The 20,477-nt window shown below is 42.6% G+C and overlaps 2 protein-coding genes across 4 annotated transcripts; both read right to left on the bottom strand.

The window, feature by feature from the left end:
* On the bottom strand, nucleotides 1–10,275 carry LOC311498051 (TRPM8 channel-associated factor homolog). Its single transcript, XM_084558490.1, has 11 exons — nucleotides 8,452–10,275; nucleotides 7,809–8,025; nucleotides 7,116–7,413; nucleotides 6,420–6,721; nucleotides 6,089–6,263; nucleotides 5,877–5,971; nucleotides 4,458–4,668; nucleotides 3,791–4,027; nucleotides 3,455–3,678; nucleotides 3,250–3,363; nucleotides 1–2,344 (listed from the first exon to the last, which is right to left on the bottom strand). The coding sequence occupies exons 1-11, from the start codon at nucleotides 9,093–9,095 to the stop codon at nucleotides 2,096–2,098; spliced, it is 2,766 nt and encodes a 921-aa protein (XP_084414616.1). The 5' UTR covers nucleotides 9,096–10,275; the 3' UTR covers nucleotides 1–2,095.
* A 1,157-nt stretch (nucleotides 10,276–11,432) lies between these two features.
* On the bottom strand, nucleotides 11,433–20,477 carry LOC311498049 (TRPM8 channel-associated factor homolog). Of its 3 annotated transcripts, none has more exons than XM_084558487.1 (13): nucleotides 20,271–20,477; nucleotides 18,230–18,287; nucleotides 17,047–17,825; nucleotides 16,478–16,694; nucleotides 15,959–16,250; nucleotides 14,571–14,872; nucleotides 14,242–14,416; nucleotides 14,023–14,117; nucleotides 13,383–13,593; nucleotides 12,945–13,181; nucleotides 12,591–12,814; nucleotides 12,287–12,400; nucleotides 11,433–12,092 (listed from the first exon to the last, which is right to left on the bottom strand). In XM_084558487.1, the coding sequence occupies exons 3-13, from the start codon at nucleotides 17,691–17,693 to the stop codon at nucleotides 11,850–11,852; spliced, it is 2,757 nt and encodes a 918-aa protein (XP_084414613.1). In that variant the 5' UTR covers nucleotides 17,694–17,825; nucleotides 18,230–18,287; nucleotides 20,271–20,477; the 3' UTR covers nucleotides 11,433–11,849. The 3 variants fall into 3 exon arrangements, with proteins under 3 accessions (XP_084414613.1, XP_084414612.1, XP_084414614.1); XM_084558486.1 differs by lacking the exon at nucleotides 20,271–20,477 and adding an exon at nucleotides 18,645–19,082; XM_084558488.1 differs by lacking the exon at nucleotides 18,230–18,287.

The raw sequence follows: 20,477 nt of genomic DNA, 5'->3' as shown, positions 1-20,477 counted from the left end.
TACACAAATGACTACCACATTCCTTTTCTAAGGAATGCAGCCCAAATTGCAACCAGTAGTATTTAAACAGTTGTTCATATGTAGCATAAGAGCAAATGATCTACAAGAGAAAGGAATAGCCCTGATGATCCTCACAAGGATTATCAACACATCTGTAAAAGTAGCAGAGTTAATATGATGGACAGAAAGTCATATGGAACATGCTTTGTTGCCCTATGAACAGTCTATTTTTTGCCACTGTGACATTTGAAATCTTCCTCCAGTGCTGAGCCACTACATTTAAAAGCTGCACATGTAACTATATATATTTGGAATATACCTCATAAAAGCCCAACAATATCATTCAAGTGATTTTCCCACTGAAGATGTCTGTTAAGGTTCTCCATCACCCACATCATAGTATACTCAAAAAATCTGAAAACAAGGGCAACTGGACTTTTAAAGTTTCTTGAAGACATTTTGCCATGCATCCACTACATCCACTACGCCTACCAGTAGTAGGAGGCAACTCCCCGTTTGGCCAGACGCTCTAGTCTCAGGGTGTGAGCAGGGGTGAAACTTCTTGGGGACAGATGTTAAGACTTAATATTCTAACCTTGAGACTGGAACCTCTGGCTGATAATGGGTCATTAAGGTATGTGTGTTGTGCTCTTTGTTGGATTATACACTGTTAGTCATCAAGATTTCACATCCTGTTTCTGTACATGAAATAACTGACTAAAACAGAACTTTTCAGAAGAAATGACACTTGAACATACGTCAGCATTATAATAATAACTACCTAAAATTACAGTAACAATACTTGAAAAAAATAATTATTTCACATGTATTTTAGTGTTTTAGTTTGGCCCAAGTCCGATCCACTTACATGGAGAGGGCAAGGCTTATGACTTACACTGCAGCCAGACACCAGGGGGAGCAGCTGTCTTGTCGTTGATCTCTATCTACAGCCTATCTATAGAGCAGAAGCAATCTTGCCAGGGCAAGTTAAGGCAGTCACTGACTGCCGAAGGTCCAAACCCATGAAGCAAGCCACCTACTTCATCAGAGCTGGGGAGAAGCCAAAAACAACAACAGCAGGGCTTCTTTACATTGCACACGACTAGCAGCTGTCAGTGGATTTGGGCAGCCAACTCAAGTTCACACAGCATGTCGCTGAGACCACTCTCAGACCGGACATTGACCTGGTGTCAGAGACACTGAAAACCATCATCATGCTGGAGCTCACAGTGCCATGGGAAGAGCGCATGGAGGAGGCCCATGAGCGGAAGAGGGGGAAATATGACAGCCTTGTCAGCGACTGCCACAGGAAAGGCTGGAAGGCGAGGTGCTTGCCAGTGGAGGTTGGGTGCAGAGGCTTTGCAGGACAGTCTCTGCAAAGCTTACACTGCACTCAGCATCACTGGGGAGAGGAGGAGGAGGGCCGTTTATAACAGCACAGAGGCGGCAGAGAAAGCCTCTAGGTGGCTCTGGATAAAGAGGTCAAATCCGTGGTTAAGCGCTGCTAGGGCACAAGCAGAGGCGTGATCAACCTCAGCTGGGTCGCCTGAGCGAGGGTGTCTGATGTTCGAAAGACCCGAAACACCCAATGACCTCAGGTAATATCACTGATGATGTGCCCTAGCTTTGCATCAGAAGATGTATCACAACAACAGGCAGAGGAAGTGAGGGAGAGTCTCAGATGAGGCTGCATAATAATCCTAAGGAAATGTATCCAGCTGCAATAAAGAGAGCATCTGTGAGTGCAAAGACAATGAAGAACATATTGATAGAAGAACAGCTGCTGAACCGCAAATACATGCAATCCAAAAACTGTAATTTAAGGTTCTTCATTTTCATGACAGTTGGTACAAGCAGTAGCCAGACAGTAGGTACACATATAGGCTCGATATTAGAAAACATGAAATTACAATCAAAAGTTTTCAGGAGATCCCATTATGTACCCTCCAATGTCCAAATCAAACCTACAATCTTGGAAGAAGCTACTTGGATTGGTGGCAAAATGTCTTCAAGAAAGTCCTGTAACTCTTATTTTCCGCTTTTGTGGATATTCCCATTTAAGAGAACCTTTCCTTTAACTGGCCACAGTCTGAAGTCAGACACTGTCGTACTGGACCATGGGGTGATCACTCCAGTGAGGCAGGTTGGAAAGTTTCTGTTCTGTGTCTGTTTCTATGGGCCAGCCCCAGGCCTTGAAGAATCCAGTCAGGTTCATCCCCACAGTCTGGGAGAAAGTCTCAGCATACAGGTTCATCTTTCCTTTGTTGTCCTTGGGGAAGTTGCTCATGTTGTGGTAAGCAGCAAACACCTTCTTAAAGGCATCCCAGCCAAACTTATCCTGGAGCTATGTGGAAGGACACAAAGGTAAACAAAGATGTATTGGATTATTTTGATGCCCAAAACGTTTTGTGATTTGATTAAATGTCAGCCCAGGATAGATAGCACTTACACCAACAATTAGCCTAGGGAAGGTTCTCTGTCTCCTTCAGTTCAGTTCAGTTCTTGGCTCACTTTGGTTAAATGCCCATATTCAAAAACTGTATCGAAAACATGTACAATGCCTCAAAACATCAACAGATTTTCACACGTTTTTCATTCCATTTAAACAAATGACACAAGAAATAAACTTGTGTATTTGTATATTCAGGAAAATGAACCAATAGTACATATGAGTTGTAAAAGTAAGTGTACGTCTAGGATTACAAGTGAATTTCAAGGCCAAGCCGAGTCCATCTGTTCAGATAAGTGTTTAATCAATGTAATAAGACTCAAGCCGCAATTTGTTTAAAAAAATCTGGGATTTGTCACAGTGTGATCTTCACAGCACATGTTTGTGGAAGTGTATGATGGCACAGACAAATTACCTCAGAAAAAGAGTTTCTGTTGCTCATCAGGCTGGAAAAGGTTACAAAACCATCTCTAAAGAGTTTGGAATCCACAAATCCACAGTCGGACATATTGAAAATCCAGATTTTAACCAGAAATGTAGAAAATTATGAGGGGTGCGAAACTGTTGAAGCAGCATTGTACATATAAGTTATATGCGATTACAAAAAGTAAACAAAAAGGTTTTCTCTTTTGTCACTATCGAAATATCTACACGACACCCAAACATACCAAACCTACCAATCACAATCTCAGAAAGATGTTGGCAGAGCTACAGACATTTAGTCCATTAGTATTGTGGAAAAGTTCTAAATGTTTAATGTCTGAATGTGGATCCAGTGTCTGATATAGTCTCTGTCTCACCTGTATATATGTCTCCAGGGCCACAAACGCATCCCAGCTTTTGAGATTCCTGCCCCCCTTCACATACTGTTCTGCAAGAGCCTTCCTTTTTGCTGGAGTCAGAGGATTTGCAGTCTGCATTAAACATATTACGTTAATCCTGTTATAATGGTGATCCAGAGGAAAATACTGTATGTGATTGTTAAACAGTAAGGATGTACTCCACCTTTGTCCTGTCGATCCCCAGCACATCTTCATGCACGTACACTGACCACAGGTTGCATGTACACTCTGTGGTGTGTGGTGGGAACTCCCAGCAGCCTCTCTGTTGGTTGTGTCCCAGTTCATGGATGGGACCCCACAGGCCTTTACTCTTAATATGCTTCACACTGACCAGCTCAGCTGCTGTAGACCTGTGTGCCATGATAGGATAACCTGCATGCATCCAACCTGGATGGAGTGACATTTTTAGTTTAAGTTAGGTGACATGGAAATAAATAATGTCAAAAAAAGAAATTCTGTGTTGTGCATTCAGATACAGTATGACAGCCAACACACTCACCATGAGAAATCTGCACATCAGTGACAAAACGCTCTTTGCGAGGAAATTTGTGCGGGATGGCGGCAAGATCAGCAATACTCCTCATGATGTCATTCCAGAGGGTCGCCACCTCATCAGGACGTTCCAGGTCCCTAACAACATCTGATGGTACAGTGAAGATGATGTTGTCAAACTCCAGCTCCGCCCAGGGTGAAGGAGCTGTGCGCAGCAACGACCAATCAGCTGCTGTTGTCACACCTGCAGAAAGGAGACCAGTGTACATGTGTTTTCCAGACTGAATTTGTGGTGTTTTGACAAACAAAAACTGTATCTCCTCAGTGACTAAGTCTGACAGCTAGAAATTGCATATAAATATAAGTAATACATACACCTTCTGCACAAAGGCTCTACACATTATGGATTCAGAAGTAAATACCAATATGAACCTTTAACACTACAATGAACAAACAATGCTATATGCCCTCCTTTTCCCTCTGGGAAGAATGTCTGTCCAGTCTTTCTCTTTCTCCACATTCAGGGGTTCCCATTTCATGTCATGTTCCATCTGTCCACCAGATGTCCTCTTGCTGACTGTTTTGTCTTTGATGCTGCTCATACCCCTTGCTGATCTGTAACTATTCTCCATAAGCCTCATGAACACTTCCAGTGTCAGCCACCACACACTCACCAGATTTATAGTATGGTGCAGGTACAGCCATCTGTACTATCACTTCTGGACCCCTCACTTGCATTTTGGGTGGAGCCACCAGGTAGATGAGTCCCCCCCACAGGTTCCACACCTGCATCATGTCTGAGGTAACAGGGAATCGCTCATGAACACATGGTGCTCTCTTCAACTCTTTTGCATTCAGTCGGTCTGTCTGACAGCCTATCTGCACCTGAAGGACACATGAAAGGCATATGAATATATGAAGTGTAGTACTGTTACATGTCTGAGTCAAAGGATGCAAAGCAGGCACAAGACATAAAAGAAGGCCTATTTATAAATTGGATAGGTGACAGTCATTATCAGCATGCATATAAGGGGAAATTGGTTACTTCTTTGAAGATATATTTGGAATATACCTCATAAAAGCCCAACAATATCATTCAAGTGATTTTCCCACTGAAGATGTCTGTTAAGGTTCTCCATCACCCACATCATAGTATACTCAAAAAATCTGAAAACAAGGGCAACTGGACTTTTAAAGTTTCTTGAAGACATTTTGCCACGCATCCACTACTCCTACCAGTAGTAGGAGGCAACTCCCCGTTTGGCCAGACGCTCTAGTCTCAGGGTGTGAGCAGGGGTGAAACTTCTTGGGGACAGATGTTAAGACTTAATATTCTAACCTTGAGACTGGAACCTCTGGCTGATAATGGGTCATTAAGGTATGTGTGTTGTGCTCTTTGTTGGATTATACACTGTTAGTCATCAAGATTTCACATCCTGTTTCTGTACATGAAATAACTGACTAAAACAGAACTTTTCAGAAGAAATGACACTTGAACATACGTCAGCATTATAATAATAACTACCTAAAATTACAGTAACAATACTTGAAAAAAATAATTATTTCACATGTATTTTAGTGTTTTAGTTTGGCCCAAGTCCGATCCACTTACATGGAGAGGGCAAGGCTTATGACTTACACTGCAGCCAGACACCAGGGGGAGCAGCTGTCTTGTCGTTGATCTCTATCTACAGCCTATCTATAGAGCAGAAGCAATCTTGCCAGGGCAAGTTAAGGCAGTCACTGACTGCCGAAGGTCCAAACCCATGAAGCAAGCCACCTACTTCATCAGAGCTGGGGAGAAGCCAAAAACAACAACTAGAGCAACAGCAGGGCTTCTTTACATTGCACAGGACTAGCAGCTGTCAGTGGATTTGGGCAGCCAACTCAAGTTCACATAGCATGTCGCTGAGACCACTCTCAGACCGGACATTGACCTGGTGTCAGAGACACTGAAAACCATCATCATGCTGGAGCTCACAGTGCCATTATCAGCATGCATATAAGGGGAAATTGGTTACTTCTTTGAAGAAGCAACCAAGTAGTAGAAGAAGTAATGCAGTAGTTTTGTATCTATGATATCTACTTTGTACCTTCCATCCCTTGTTGACAATCTCTGCTGGTATGGCCATGAAGGTCTTCATTCCAGGAGAGAGGTAGAGACCTGTACTGATCCACTCCTCCCGTCCTGCTGACACACACCGAATCACATTGTGCATACCAAACATATTAATGAAACATGCTCATGTTCTATATACTGTAAGTTGAACTCAAGAGTTCTGTATGCACAACAACAAGGTCTGACCTTCTGTATGAACGTTGATCTTGATCTTTTGGTTATAGACAACTGGCATCAATGGGTTATGCTTGATGAGGTAAGGCAGGAGGGCATCAGGATCTGGACAAACCTTATACACCTCTGACCCCACACTGAGGAGCAGGTGGTCTCTGGGACTCTTCACAGGGCAGCTCTCACTCACCTTGAGACACATGAAATGTATTATGGTTATAGAATTTCTGGTTTGATTGTGTGTCTTCATTGTCTTTCAAAACTCTTACTCATGGAAAATTAATCTAAGAGACCATTTGTACTAAAAAATAATAGCTATCACAGAGTAAACTAATTCACTGCCTACCTGTGGTATGCCAGACTTCTTTAAGAGGTCAGTGAGTGTGGACAACACCTGTGTATAGGAGGAGCAGTCATGTGCATTCATGTGCAAATAGTTGGCACAGTCTCCACCCAGTTTTTTGAGACATTCCTCTTCGTGTTCTGTAAGTTCCTCTCCCTCAGTGACATGACCAGCAAAGCGGTGTAGAATGTGGCGGAAGTGGTAGTTATCTTTGATGGCCTGGCTAGGCTCAGGGGCTTTGTAGGAACCTTCCCCAATGTACTTTTCCAACAGACTCAAGCCCATTTTGTTTAGGATCTTGTTTCCTGAAAGATATCAGAAGAAATTTAACTTGAAATTTGTTCTGTTTGATTAAAATGATTTTGATCCCCAAGGCCAAAACTGTTGCTAACCATAACCTGACATGCCGACTGACATATTTAGGCTGAGCAGGTCAGGTTTTTCTTTTTTTACATTTGCTTTTACCAAAATGTCTCTCTCTTCACTGTAGTTTTACTAGACTGAGGCCACATGTGCCATTTGAAGAATACTGAGGTCTTACTTGTGCCCTTTAACCTCACTGTCCTGAGCTTGCTCTGACTGTACCTCCACATACCAACTCAACCTGGATGAAGGACTGGGCCCTCACTTTTCTTCCATTGGCATTCTCTCATGACCTCTCTGTGTATGTTCAGAAGGAAATTGGAAAATTCATCATACCTGAGAATTCTGTCAAGGTGTTTTGCCCCTGGTGTGTCTGAGCCCAGTACCAGGCATGTCCACCAATCAGCAGGCCTCCTCCTTCTGCTACAAAGTCTTGGATTTCCTCCACATGCTCATCGCGGTACGCTGTGCACACAAACACACTCAGGTCTTTCCTGAACTTTGTCTTCTCACAGTGAAAGTCTGACTTGGAGAAGAGTTTGAAGGCATCGTTGAGGTCTGGCACTACACCAACGACCCCATTCCGGCCTTCATCCAACCAGTGAATGGCATTGTTCCAAAATGGAGCCAGAGTCTGTAATAAATGTTGGTTGTATAAAAAGAAAAAAGTTTTGTTTGTTAATCATGTATGTTTCTCAAGTATTATTGTACACTACAGATGGGTATTCTATAGATAGCCAAATGCTGGTTGTTATACTGCAATGAGCAAGAAAGTTCTCTGGCATAAAATTCTGACTTAAACATACTACAAGTGTTAAACAAATTAAAGAAAAAAGATAAAGTGACTTAATAAGGTGTCTCTTGTATCCTAGTGGAGGGACTATCACCACCATGACACTTAGGTGTACAAGTGGAGAGAGATCTAATGAAGAATATTTTACTATCATCAAACCATTTTTTGGCCAAGACATAAACAAGACAAGCAAAAAAACTGAAAAACCCCTCACAATTTTCTGATTCAGACCCCACCTCTCGCCTCAGAAGTCCTTCATGTGTGATCACAACAACACGTCCTAGCCCATAGTATGCTCCGGCCAGAAATGTCCGTCCATCCTCAGTGGTACCGATGGGGAAGGCTAGAGGACCGTGGACCAGGACCTCAGAAGCTACTACCCCGTTCAGGAGATCAAACTCTGAAATCCCCTCCAGTAAGAACTCTAAGTCGTCCTGAAAATCCTTACCAATACTGTGTGAAAGAGGTAAGAGAGACAGATGGGTTAGAAAAGGAATTTCCACTTTCAGGAGAGTACTTCTTAGCTATGCTAGTGGCATTGTTGGAGGGATGGTGTGTCTGTCTGCTATTTTGATCCAGGCTGGCAGCCTGCAATTCAGTCCACTAAGACTGAATTGCCATTAGCTCAAAGCACTGGATCACCTAATTTAAGCCTCACATTCCTAATTGAACTTTTGCCAGCTTGCAATAGTTACAGAATAACCTTTTTGGCAGACAATTATGACATACTATGCACAAATACTATATGTTTGCATAGTTTACACAACTGTACAGAAGGGACCTGATATTTGTAGAAGTTTTAGAAAGAGAATTGCTTTTGTTTTACAGTTTACAACCTTTTCAATTGTCCAAAGAAAGAGAAAGGTAAGGTACACTCACACTACAGCCATCCAGGAGGATGGGATCTGAGGATAGACAGGTAGGTTCTCTGCCTCAGCCTGATGATCAGAGAAGTAGATCCCAGCAACACCAGACACCTTGTTTCCATCAAACAGCAGCAGCGTGTTCTCCTTAGGGTGACATTCAGCCCAGCTCCACGCTTGCCCCCCCATCAACACTCCTCCTCCAGCTTTCAGAAATGCCACCAGGTCTTTTGGGACTGAACCCACGCTGTAGGCATCTGTCACATACACACCAACTCCTGGATTGTCACTCAAGGCTCCCACAACTTCTACTTGGAAGCTGGATCTACTGAGGTTATCAGCAACTGCCGTGATGTTTCTGTGCACCCCCACGGTGAGGTTGTTGGATCCATCTCCTCTCAGCCAGGTCAGAGCGTTCTCTACCAGAGTAGGAAAGGTGGTCAGGTAGCCTTCATGACCCAGAACTACAATCCTTCCACAGCCGTACAGTGAAGCCGCCATAATGACCTGGCCTCGGCTGTTCATTGCCAAAGGGAAAGCATGGTCTCCGGTCAGGACCAGGTCACTGGGAACACAGGGGCCCCGTAGGTCCAGCTCTTTCAAGCCTTTCACCAGACACTCGTAGGCTACATGGTGGATCTGAGAGTCCTGGCTGGACATGTTGAGAAGAAGCAGTGCTTCAAGGATTACCTTAAGGGTGGATAGGAAAAGGATGATGTGTTGAGTCAGAACTGCGTTGAGTTAGCACAAGATCCAACAGTTGTTCTTTGGACATTTGTGTCAGTCAGTCTTTCCTGACAGAGCTGAAAATTAAAACAAAAGTCAGAACTCATACTGGTGCCTTAGGTTACACATCTATATCAATAAAGTTTTAACAACTTCAGAGACACTTCATAGGGCAAGAGGACATGGACAAACAGTCCCCCCTCAACAACAGGTAAGTATCTAGGCGTTAATGGAAATTGCAGCTGCATCGGTTTCCGGTTGTTTACACAAACAAGTAAGCTTCAGCAAAAGTTTCCTATTTAAACCTCAAACTTCCCACCAGTCCCTTAGAACTGAAGAAGCTACTCGGATGAGTGGTGAAACGTCTTCTCAAAAACTCTACAAGTCCAGTTGCCTTTTTTAAACGCTTTTTTCTGGATATATCATGACTTAGATGACTGAGAACCTTCACAGACAACTTCAGAGACAAAATATAAATCTGGTAGTGAGATAAGAAAGGCCAAATATCACTGATATTCAACACAGAATAACATAAAAGTTATATTATTACCTGAATGTTACGGTGGTTTCTGCTTCTGTTAATTCACTTCAGCACAGCAGACAGTCCACATAGAATATGAGGGGAGTGGATATATAAAGCACAAAGAGGAGGAGGTACTTCAGTGAAAAATGTAAGACAATAAGAGGACAGAGTTCAGAACAACCCAGTGACTGACACTATTATTTGATTAGGGAAAATATGCCACTGGACAGAATGAACCTCCAATCCTGTCTGTTAGTACTCGTCAGCACCTGTGCTTATAGTTGTTTTAATAGCACGCACCTTACGCATTGTGGACAGAGTCACACCCTGGCTGTGACTGTATAAGAAACTTGTTTATCCAGTTCACAAAAACAGCTGATTATGTACTGTAACCCCAGATTCTGTGAAAACAGGAGTAGCCTCCTTTTGGCACAACCTGCTGGGCATATACTGACTTTAGAAAGTTTGGACAGATTAAACAACACACAAAAACGAAATTTGGAGGTGGTATGAAACATGACTCAGGGGCCCAGAAACCATTGCACAGATGTCTGCCTTCCACCTTAAAGAACTAATCATCCTCCTACTCTCCTGGTGAGACTGACAACACACACTCACTAAAGTCACTAAATCTCTAAACTTGACCAAAGGCAAGTAGCAGTCATTCCTAACAGTCATTTGTGTGCTTTTAGGATCCACAAGCATGTAACTGCTTTTTTTTTTTTTCTGGTGTTTTTTATAATTAATTTTTTATTTTTTTTATCGTTTAATCTTTTGTAAAGCACTTTGGTTCACCTGTGGGTCGTTGTAAGGTGCTATATGAATAAAGTACATTTACATTTACATTTTTAAGCGATAAGTAAAATACTGAAAACTTTTAGTTGGTTTGTGGGGAGATTATATTTAGTTGTTACGTTGAGAGGGGAGCACAGTGGCGAGGTGGTTAGCACTTGGTGATTCTAAATTGGCCGTAGGTGTGTGTGAGTGTGAATGGTTGTCTGTCTCTCTGTGTTGGCCCTGCGATAGACTGGCGACCTGTCCAGGGTGTACCCTGCCTCTCGCCCGATGACAGCTGGGATAGGCTCGAGCAGACCCCCGCGACCCTTAACAGGAATAAGCGAGTAGCATGGGTACAGAAGATGAATGAATGTTACGTTGAGCAACGTCCGCAACCAGTATTGCTAAGTACAGAATAGAACACCTGTGTTTATACTGTTTGTGTGTATATATCATATATATATATCATATATATATCATATTTGACTGGATATATATATATATATATATATATATATATACACGCACACACACACGCGTGTATATGAATAAAACAACGTGAAAAAAATCACAACCTGACCTGGCCTCCAAATTCACTAGATCCTAAATTGATCAAGTATCTGTGGGATGATCCACAGATACTTGATGTTACCAGACACCACAGGACACCCTCAGAAGGACCATGTCCATTCTCTGATGAACTGTTTTGTAGCCACAAGGGAGACCTACACAATATTAGGTAGGTGGTCGTAAAGTTATGCCTGATCGGTGTATGTGTTAGCAGTCCGGAAGAACTGCATGACATAAAGAGCGGTCACCTTAAATTTAAACTGCATTTAAACTGCATGGCATATTACAGTCAAATTAAATATTATTCATAAAGTGAGTTTCCTTTGTGAATTTGTTTCCTTTGTAAACTGATGTATTCTATAACACTCTTCTCATTCAAGAATTGGATGAATAAAAACAAGTCCTTTGAGGAAAAGCTGTTTATTAGCAATGATTCCATAAACATTAATCAATTATCAGTGTACTGAAACTGAAGACATGTGGTCTTCTTATAAAACCTGTTACCCACTGTCTCAGTAAATATAAATGATAGCATGACACTAAATAAAAAAAATTCTTCATATTAATGCCGTTTACCAAATCCAAGGTTTGATTCCAGTCAAATAAATGTTTACCCTCTTCTCTTTTTCTGTCTCAACATATCATATCTGGCTCTTCACTATCAACTTTTCAATAAAGGCAAAAAGTAATTAAAAAGAGTAATCTCATAATCACAAAGTCTAGTCAGTCTCACAGAGGTTGTGTTTGTTGAGTAGACTATTTTTGTGTCAAAATATTCTTTCTTCTGTCTTATTCAGCAGTTGGCTGTGATGTGACACTCAGTTACATTTGACCACTGGGTGATCACTCCAGGGAGGCAGGCTGGAGAGTTTCTCCTCAGTGGATGTTTCTATGGGCCAGCCCCAGGCCTTGAAGAATCCAGTCAGGTTCATCCCCACGTTCTGGGAGAAAGTCTCAGCATACAGGTTCATCTTTGCTTTGTTGTCCTTGGGGAAGTTGCTCATGTTGTGGTAAGCAGCAAACACCTTCTTAAAGGCATCCCAGCCAAACCTTTCCTGGAGCTATGTGGAAACAGACAGAGGTGAATATTATTTTTAGAATTTCATCCAACATTGTTAGTCTGTAAGCTACCGTATGAGCATCAAAGTATTAAAGGAGTGAACAGCACTTAATTGGCATTTTCTTTGCCTATCAAGCTGCTGTTTGCTGACTTCAGTGTCGACCAAGCACAGTTTCTCTACAGAAGTTAACTCACCTGCATATATGTCTCCAGGGCAACCCACATGCTCCAGCTGCTGAGGTTTTTGCCGCCCTTAGCATAGTCTTCAGCTCTTTTGTTTCGGTTTGCTAAAGTTATAGCTGGGTGAGCCTGCAATGGACAAGATTAAATACAGTGTAACAATACTGTAACGCTACTGAAAAGAAAAATAATGTCTCAGTATATAATAAAAAGGGACGCCGTCCTTTGTGTTGTCTATTGATATAAAACATATAACACTAGAATATTAGACTTGACTTATCCAGCCATTGATCTAGAAGATGATACTGATGTACTCCACCTTTGTCCTGTTGATCCCCAGCACCTCTTCATGCACGTACACTGACCAAAGGTTGCATGTACACTCTGTGGTGTGTGGTGGGAACTCCCAGCAGCCTCTCTGTTGGTTGTGTCCCAGTTCATGGATGGGACCCCACAGGCCTTTACTCTTAATGTGCTTCACACTGACCAGCTCAGCTGCTGTGGACCTGTGTGCCATGATAGGATAACCTGCATGCATCCAACCTGGATGGAGTAACATTTTTAAAATGTAGGTGACATGTAAATAAATCATTTAAAAACAAAAAAAGAAATTCTGTGTTGTGTTTGGAGTAAATGATGCATTCATATACAGTATGACAGCCAACACACTCACCATGAGAAATCTGCACATCAGTTACAAAACGCTCTTTGCGAGGAAATTTGTGCGGGATGACAGCAAGATCAGCAATACTCCTCATGATGTCATTCCAGAGCGCCGCCACCTCATCAGGACGTTCCAGGTCCCTAACAACATCTGATGGTACAGTGAGGATGATGTTGTCAAACTCCAGCTCTGCCCAGGGTGAAGGAGCTGTGCGCAGCAACGACCAATCCGCTGCTGTTGTCACACCTTAAAGGAAAAAATGTATATATATGGAAAGATTAGAAACAGACCAGTGGCTCTGTAGTATTTAATAGTAAAGGTACATACAGCTGCTAAACAATTAACAATTAAGCGAACCGTGTGGGCATTGCTCACCTGAAATACACCAGAATACCGACTCTGAACACCATTCTCCAAACACATACAGCAGTTTCACCCATTACATACCAGATTTATAGTATGGTGCAGGTACAGCCATCTGTACTATCACTTCTGGACCCCTCGCTTGTGTTTTGGGTGGAGCCACCAGGTAGATGAGTCCCCCCCACAGGTTCCACACCTGTATCATGTCTGAGGTAACAGGGAATCGCTCATGGACACATGGTGCTCTCTTCAATTCTGCAGCATTAAGTCGGTCTGTTTGGCATCCTATCTGCACCTGAGGATGAAATGGGATACGTATTACTGCTCTGAAAGTATAGTTCATACCAGAAATGATACAAGGCTTAAAATTGATACATTTACATAACCAGAACGCCCTGAAATGACTGAATGGTCTGTAGCATCCTGTGGCCCTAGATTCAGCTAATGGTTCAGCCTAGCGCAGCTGACAGACAGACAGACAGACAGACAGACAGACAGACAGACAGACAGACAGACAGACAGACAGACAGAGGCTTGCTGGACCAACTCTAGACACTGCTGATGTTCTCCCCTACTCCCTTTACACTAGTATGAACCTGGGTGCTACATCTGGGCAGGAGGTAGAGCCAGACATCTGTGTATGTATGTATGTATGTATGTATATCACATTGCTGATTATTTGAACTTCAACTTGACATGCATGCTGAAGCACTGTGTACAGTACCTTCCATCCCTTGTTGACAATCTCTGCTGGCATGGCTATGAAGGTCTTCATTCCAGGAGAGAGGTAGAGACCTGTACTGATCCACTCCTCCCCTCCTGCTGACACACACCGAATCACATTGTGCATACCAAACATATTAATGAAACATGCTCATGTTCTATATACTGTAAGTTGAACTCATAAAGAGTTCTATATTTGACCACAGCAATGAGGTTTGACCTGCTGTATGAACGTCGATCTTGATCTTGTGGTTATAGACAACTGGCATCAGTGGGTTATGCTTGATGAGGTAGGGCAGGAGGGCATCAGGATCTGGACAAACCTTATACACCTGTGACCCCACACTGAGGAGCAGGTGGTCTCTGGGACTCTTCACAGGGCAACTCTCACTCACCTTGGAAGATATTGCTCTATTATAACTGAGTGGTTAACAGTTATGTTATTAGCACCACTGGTCATAAAAGAAACACTACAACCACTATGGCGGTTTTGTGCCATTTTATTGGAATTGTGCATATGTAAGTGTTCATTTTATTATATCTACTCACCTGTGGCATGCCAGACTTCTTTACGATGTCAGTGAGTGTAGACACCACCTGTGTATAGGAGGAGCAGTCATGTGCCTTCATCTGTAAATAGTTGGCACAGTCTCCACCCAGTTGTTTGAGACATTCCTCTTCATGTTTTGTTAGTTCCTCTCCCTCAGTGACATGACCAGCGAAGCGGTGTAGAAGGTGGCGGAAGTGGTAGTTATCTTTGATGGCCTGGCTAGGCTCAGGGGCTTTGTAGGTACCTGCTGGAATTGTTGCTGCCAACAGGCTCAAGCCCATTTTGTTCAGGATCTTATTACCTGAAAGATTACAGGAAAGCTGACTTAATCTACTGTATTATATTTTTTAGGAATTGTAAAAACAGGACTCATATGAGTGGATTATACAAAACACTACCAGGATGTTTGTTTGAAGCCAAAGTATACAGGTCTGGTTATGTACATATTCATTCATTTTTTGTAACCACTTGCAGCTGGGGCTATTTCAGCTATCACTGGACGAGAGGCGGGGTACACCCTGGACAGGTCGCCAGTCTGTCGCAGGGCTAACACAGAGAGACAGACAACCATTCACACTCACACTCACACCTATGGCCAATTTAGAATCTCCAATTAACCTAATGAGCATGTCTTTGGACAGTGAGAGGAAACCAGATCTCCTGGAGAGAACCCACGCAGACACAGGGAGAACATGCAAACTCCACACAGAAAAGCCCAGTCGGCCCATGGATTCAAACCCAGAACCTTCTCGCTGTGAGGCATCAGTGCTAACCACCACACCGCTGTACGTTATGTGTTTTTTATTTATATTGTATGTATTATTGTATTGTATATATTGTTGATATGTTTGTGTGTGTGAGGATGTAGTCTATCAGACATGCATTTATTTTCCCTGGAGATATCGCAGTACCTCTTCTTTAAGGAGGTGTGATATTTTGAATATTTTATTGTGTCTAAACATCTCAACTCTCTACTTCAACATGCAGTACCTGCCCGAACTCCTTAGCAGTTATTGTACACGCAGAGTAGATTACAAGTCACCACAAGCCTATTGTGCATTCCCCATATCTTTACTCCTCATCAGAATGCTGTCTTATTGCCACTTATTGTCAGTTTTCAACTTCAATGTTACACATGTTACAAAAAATCTGTCTGTAACCACAACCACCTGACTGACTTGCTCCACTTGCCGAGCAATGCCGTTCCAGGTGCATAAAAACCTATGCCTCATATATTCCTCTTATAAATAGGCACTTTCTTTTTTTTTTTTTTATTTCCCGTCCTGAGCAACACCAGATAAATACAACCACATAGGTATAAGTCATATTGTCTGTGCCAGGACTCGTACTCTGTACGTTAACAAGCTCTTGTGGTGCATTAGCATACCTGAGAAATCTGTTAATGGGTTTTGCCCGTGGTGTGTCTGTGCCCAGTACCAGGCGTGTCCACCAATCAGCAGGCCTCCTCCCTCAGCCACAAAGTTTTGGATTTCCTCCAGATGTGAATCACTGTAGGCGTTGCACACAAACACACTCAGGTCTTTCCGGAAGTTTGTCTTCTCACATTTCAACCCTGACTTGCTGAGAACTTTGCGGGCCGGATCCATCACTACGCCAACAACCCCTCTGCGGCCTTCATCCAACCAGTGTATGGCATTGTTCCAAAATGGAGCCAGCGCCTGTAATAAAGGCAGTCACTTAATTCATCAGCACATGTTTAATAATTAGGACACTGCAAAGAGACAACAGCTAGTGTAGATGTGGTAAAGTGATCATATTCACTGACTAAATCAAATCTATTTGTGAATTAATACGTTTACACCAGTCCGATATGAGACTGTTCCATGTGTGGTTTTGACTTATGAGGTTTTAAAAACTCAGACAAACAATTCAATGTTAACTCTACCTCTTGTCCAAGGAGTCCTTCATGTGCAACAACAATAACCCGTCCCTGCCCATAGTACCCTCCTGCCAGGAATGCTCGTCCTGTGTCTGTGGTCCCGATAGGAAAGGTTAGCGGGCCATGGACAAGAACCTCAGAGAACAGTAAACCTTTCGGGATTTGAAACTCCGAAACTCCCTGGAGAAGGAACTGCAAGTCGTCTTCGAAATCCTTACCGATTCTGAATTAGAAAAGGGAAGAGAGATGCAAATGTGTGCATTAATTACATTTTTAATATATATTTTTAGTCATGTTGTATAACTGATGGTATAAGTCAGAAGTTAATTTAATTCACTTATTCTTTTAGAAATAGGAGTTTACAAACAAACCTTGTTAGGTTGACTATTTTTTGTATTACATAATTCTTGAAAATTACTTGAAAAATAGCCTCATTGACCAAATTATTTCAAGATTTTAAATATTGTCTCAAATACAAAGCCAAAATGTGTAATGCTGTCAGGTTATGGCTGCCTATCTACAAAGTGGAACCTTTCAAAATGTGCAACAGAAGATAAAAAATAAGGTACACTCACACTACAGCCATCCAGGAGGATGGGATCTGTGGGTAGACAGGTAGGTTCTCTGCCTCACCATGACGCTCAGAGAAGTAGATCCCAGCAACACCAGACACCTTGTTTCCATCAAACAGCAGCAGCGTGTTCTCCTTAGGGTGACTTGCAGCCCAGCTCCACGCTTGCCCCGCTATCAACACTCCTCCTCCAGCTTTCAGAAATGCCACCAGGTCTTTTGGGTCTGAACCCACGCTGTAGGCATCTGTCACATACACACCAACTTCTGGATTGTCACTAAAGGCCCCCACAACTTCTACTTGGAAGCTGGATCTACTGAGGTTATCAGCGACTCCCCTGATGTTTTTGTGCACCCCCACAGAGATGTTTTCAGATCCATCTCCTCTCAGCCAGGTCAGAGCGTTCTCTACCAGAGTAGGAAAGGTGGTCAGGTAGCCTTCATGACCCAGAACTACAATCCTTCCACAGCCGTATAGAGAAGCCGCCATAATGACCTGGCCTCGGCTGCTCATTGCCAAAGGGAAAGCATGGTCTCCGATCAGGACCAGGTCACTGGGAACACAGGGGCCCCGAAGATCCAGCTCTTTCAAGCCTCTCACCAGAGACCTGTAGGCTTCTTCAAGGTGATTTTGGAAGGGCTGGCTGGACATGGTGTGAGGGATTTATTCTCTGAAAATTGGTGAAGAGGTGCAGATGTGCTAATACTTTAACAGGTTTAACAGATCTTCTGAGATGGGTGAGTGTCTTGACGATCAGGACGTCCCGTGGGAACCGAGAGACAGCTGAATATGACAAAATATGACAAAATATGACAGCATGTTAATATCACTCACCAGTGAGGTAACACAATGATGACTGCCCTAATGAAGTTACACAAAGTAATTGCATTTACAGTAGACTAGGTGTCTGTGATTATATGTATGTGCAAGATCTCAAGGAGCCTCTTAAGTCCGAGGCTGCTGCCTCTTAAAGCTACAGTACCCCAGTAATAAACGAACTAATAAATAACTATTGGACAAATATGTAAACTTCAAATTCAAAAGTTACAGTAAATGTCTATTTAAATAACACAAGCAGATAAGGAGAAATGAGAATATTAGCAAGCTCATTCTTGCCTCATACACCTACATTTATCTTTACTACATCAAGTGTACGCAAAGCGAAACAAACATGTTCTTCAACTCACCTGTGTGTGTGAAGCACAGAACTGTTTTTCCCCTTGCCAGAGTTAAAAGTAAATGTTACTACAGCCACATACAGAAAGAAAAGAAAAATGAGTCTTATTATAGTTATGAAGGTGTAGTCCCAGTGGCAACTGCCAAGTCACTGACATTGTCACACAAGCACCACTGTTTGGATCTCAGGGAAGTCGCCAATAACACACCTGCAATTACTGCTAAACAACAGAGCTGCTGCCAAAGAGAATGGAACGAAGATGTTTCAAGTTTACTGAAACAACGCCCTCTCTACTTGATCCAAACACTACATTAGCATGCAAAACACTGCTCTCAGTTTTGGCTGGGGTGAGGGAGCTATATAATATCAACTGAATTTAAAAAGAATACACTCACACTTGTGCAATCACCATCAACATTTTTTACCTGAAAATAAAGTTGTCTGTATCAGGCTGCAGCGCTTTTCAAGAGAAGTGATACACCAAGAACACTTCCCGATAAGGCGAGAGAGGGAGAGAGAACTTAAGTCAATAAGAAGACGTCAGAGATAAGAACACTGTGTCGGGCTCTTGGTGATAGTCAAAACCTGAAGGGCAAGAATGGGCCACACAAGCTATGTCAACATTCTCGCTGGGTGAATATTTTATAAACAGACATATAGATGTAGATAAACCATGGCTGAGATAGTATGCAAACCAAGCTGTTGAGGTCATAGCAGGACATCACAGCTGTGAAATCAACAAATAACTACATGTTGCATTCTCAAAAAGAGGCAACGTACAGGGCCATTAAATGCTATATGGATGTCAGAATAACATAAACAGTATTATTATAAGAAAAAAATAATAAGATCTCTCAATATTATTACGGTATTATTACAGCCATCAGAGTGGCGTATCCCACATTTGTATTGTACATGTAAAGTACAAATGTGGGATACGCCACTCTGATGGCTGTAATAATACTGTAATAATATTGAGAGATCTTATTATTTTTTTCTTATAATAATACTGCATTAATCATTTTTAAGCTGTGGATCAAACTTTTGCCGTATCCGGTTGGCAAAACTCCAAATACATCGTTCTTTTGTAAGAACGACCTCAGTGCAGTTTCTTGTTCTTTTCTCAGAGAAAAGCTTAACTTCAAGTCTTTCAGAGTGGCGGCCAAAGCCGATTCGAAAGAAAGTTGTTCGCTAGCAGCAGCCATCGCTCTGGTAGTTCTCTAATTCGTGAATTCGTAATTCACGAATTTATGGTCGCAGGTCAGTCGTCATCATGTTAAGCCCGCCCACCGACTCGTGATTGGCCCGGTCCATCTTGGATTTTTCGAACTCTCAAGTCAACGGAGAGTAACTCGACTGCCCCTGGAAGCAAATGTAATTTGCTGCCGCTAGGGGCGCGTCTAGATTCTAGGCTACCATTCTTGCCCTTCAGGTTTTGACTATCACCAAGGGCCCGACACAGTGTTCTTATCTCTGACGTCCTCTTATTGACTTAAGTTCTCTCTCGCCTTATCAGGAAGACCATAAAATTAAAGAGCATAACTTAAGCTTTCCGATGATATTAATTACTTGCCTGTGTGGCAAAGCTTCGCTTAGAAAAACGGCTTTGCTGCTGCTTCTATGGGCTACCTAGCTTACTTCGATTGCTAATTCGCGACTAATTTTCTCGGCTACAGTGCATAATTACTCATCCGCAGTTTGGCCTCTTCCATCTCGTTTGTGTATGTCAAAATGCCTCTTCAAAAACAAAGCAAGTATCAGTTAGCACGGCGGTCGTCCATGTTTTCTGTTTACATTCCACTTCAATTGCCTCGAACGCTCAGAAGTAGGAGCTAATACATTTCAGGTAGGATAAGTCCCACGTCCCACTGGTTTGGATGGGCACGTCCGTAGAGCGTAATTTTCAAAAAGGTAGTATCGTCTCAAATCGGGTGCTACGCCTATACTTACCGGAAATGACGAATGACTAACGCCGTATTTTGATTTTGACCGCGAGCGTATATCGAGCAGCAATATAGATCATTTTCATTAAATGTCATATTATAACTTACATCTGTATGGACCTGTAAGTTCCTGCTCCACCACCGCTCCCAAATCACTGCCGCCGATATCAGCCGCCATTGGCTTGAATTGGGTTGATAGTCCCTCCCCTTCCGCTTCGTAGCCAAAGTGGCTACCGTTTAGGGTGAAAAGTGTCCAGCGTTCCACACTCAGCCTTTTGACCGTTATGAGTACACCATCCGGGTACTTGCAGCGCA

Source organism: Chelon labrosus (genome assembly GCF_963514085.1).
Source record: "Chelon labrosus genome assembly, chromosome: 13".
In the NCBI taxonomy this organism is placed as follows: Eukaryota; Metazoa; Chordata; class Actinopteri; order Mugiliformes; family Mugilidae; genus Chelon; species Chelon labrosus.
This window is presented reverse-complemented; position numbering and strand designations above follow the sequence as displayed.

Excerpts from the sequence above, each read along its gene's own strand:
- LOC311498051 (XM_084558490.1), bottom strand. The coding sequence starts at position 9,095 with ATGTCCAGCCAGGACTCTCAGATCCACCATGTAGCCTACGAGTGTCTG. Across the intron at positions 7,414-7,808 it reads AAGGACTTCTGAGGCGAGAG|ACTCTGGCTCCATTTTGGAA; the intron begins GTGGGGTCTGAA and ends CATTTATTACAG. Across the intron at positions 4,028-4,457 it reads TGCACCATACTATAAATCTG|GTGTGACAACAGCAGCTGAT; the intron begins GTGAGTGTGTGG and ends TCCTTTCTGCAG.
- LOC311498049 (XM_084558487.1), bottom strand. The coding sequence starts at position 17,693 with ATGTCCAGCCAGCCCTTCCAAAATCACCTTGAAGAAGCCTACAGGTCT. Across the intron at positions 16,251-16,477 it reads AAGGACTCCTTGGACAAGAG|GCGCTGGCTCCATTTTGGAA; the intron begins GTAGAGTTAACA and ends CCTTTATTACAG. Across the intron at positions 14,873-15,958 it reads CCCATTAACAGATTTCTCAG|GTAATAAGATCCTGAACAAA; the intron begins GTATGCTAATGC and ends GTAATCTTTCAG.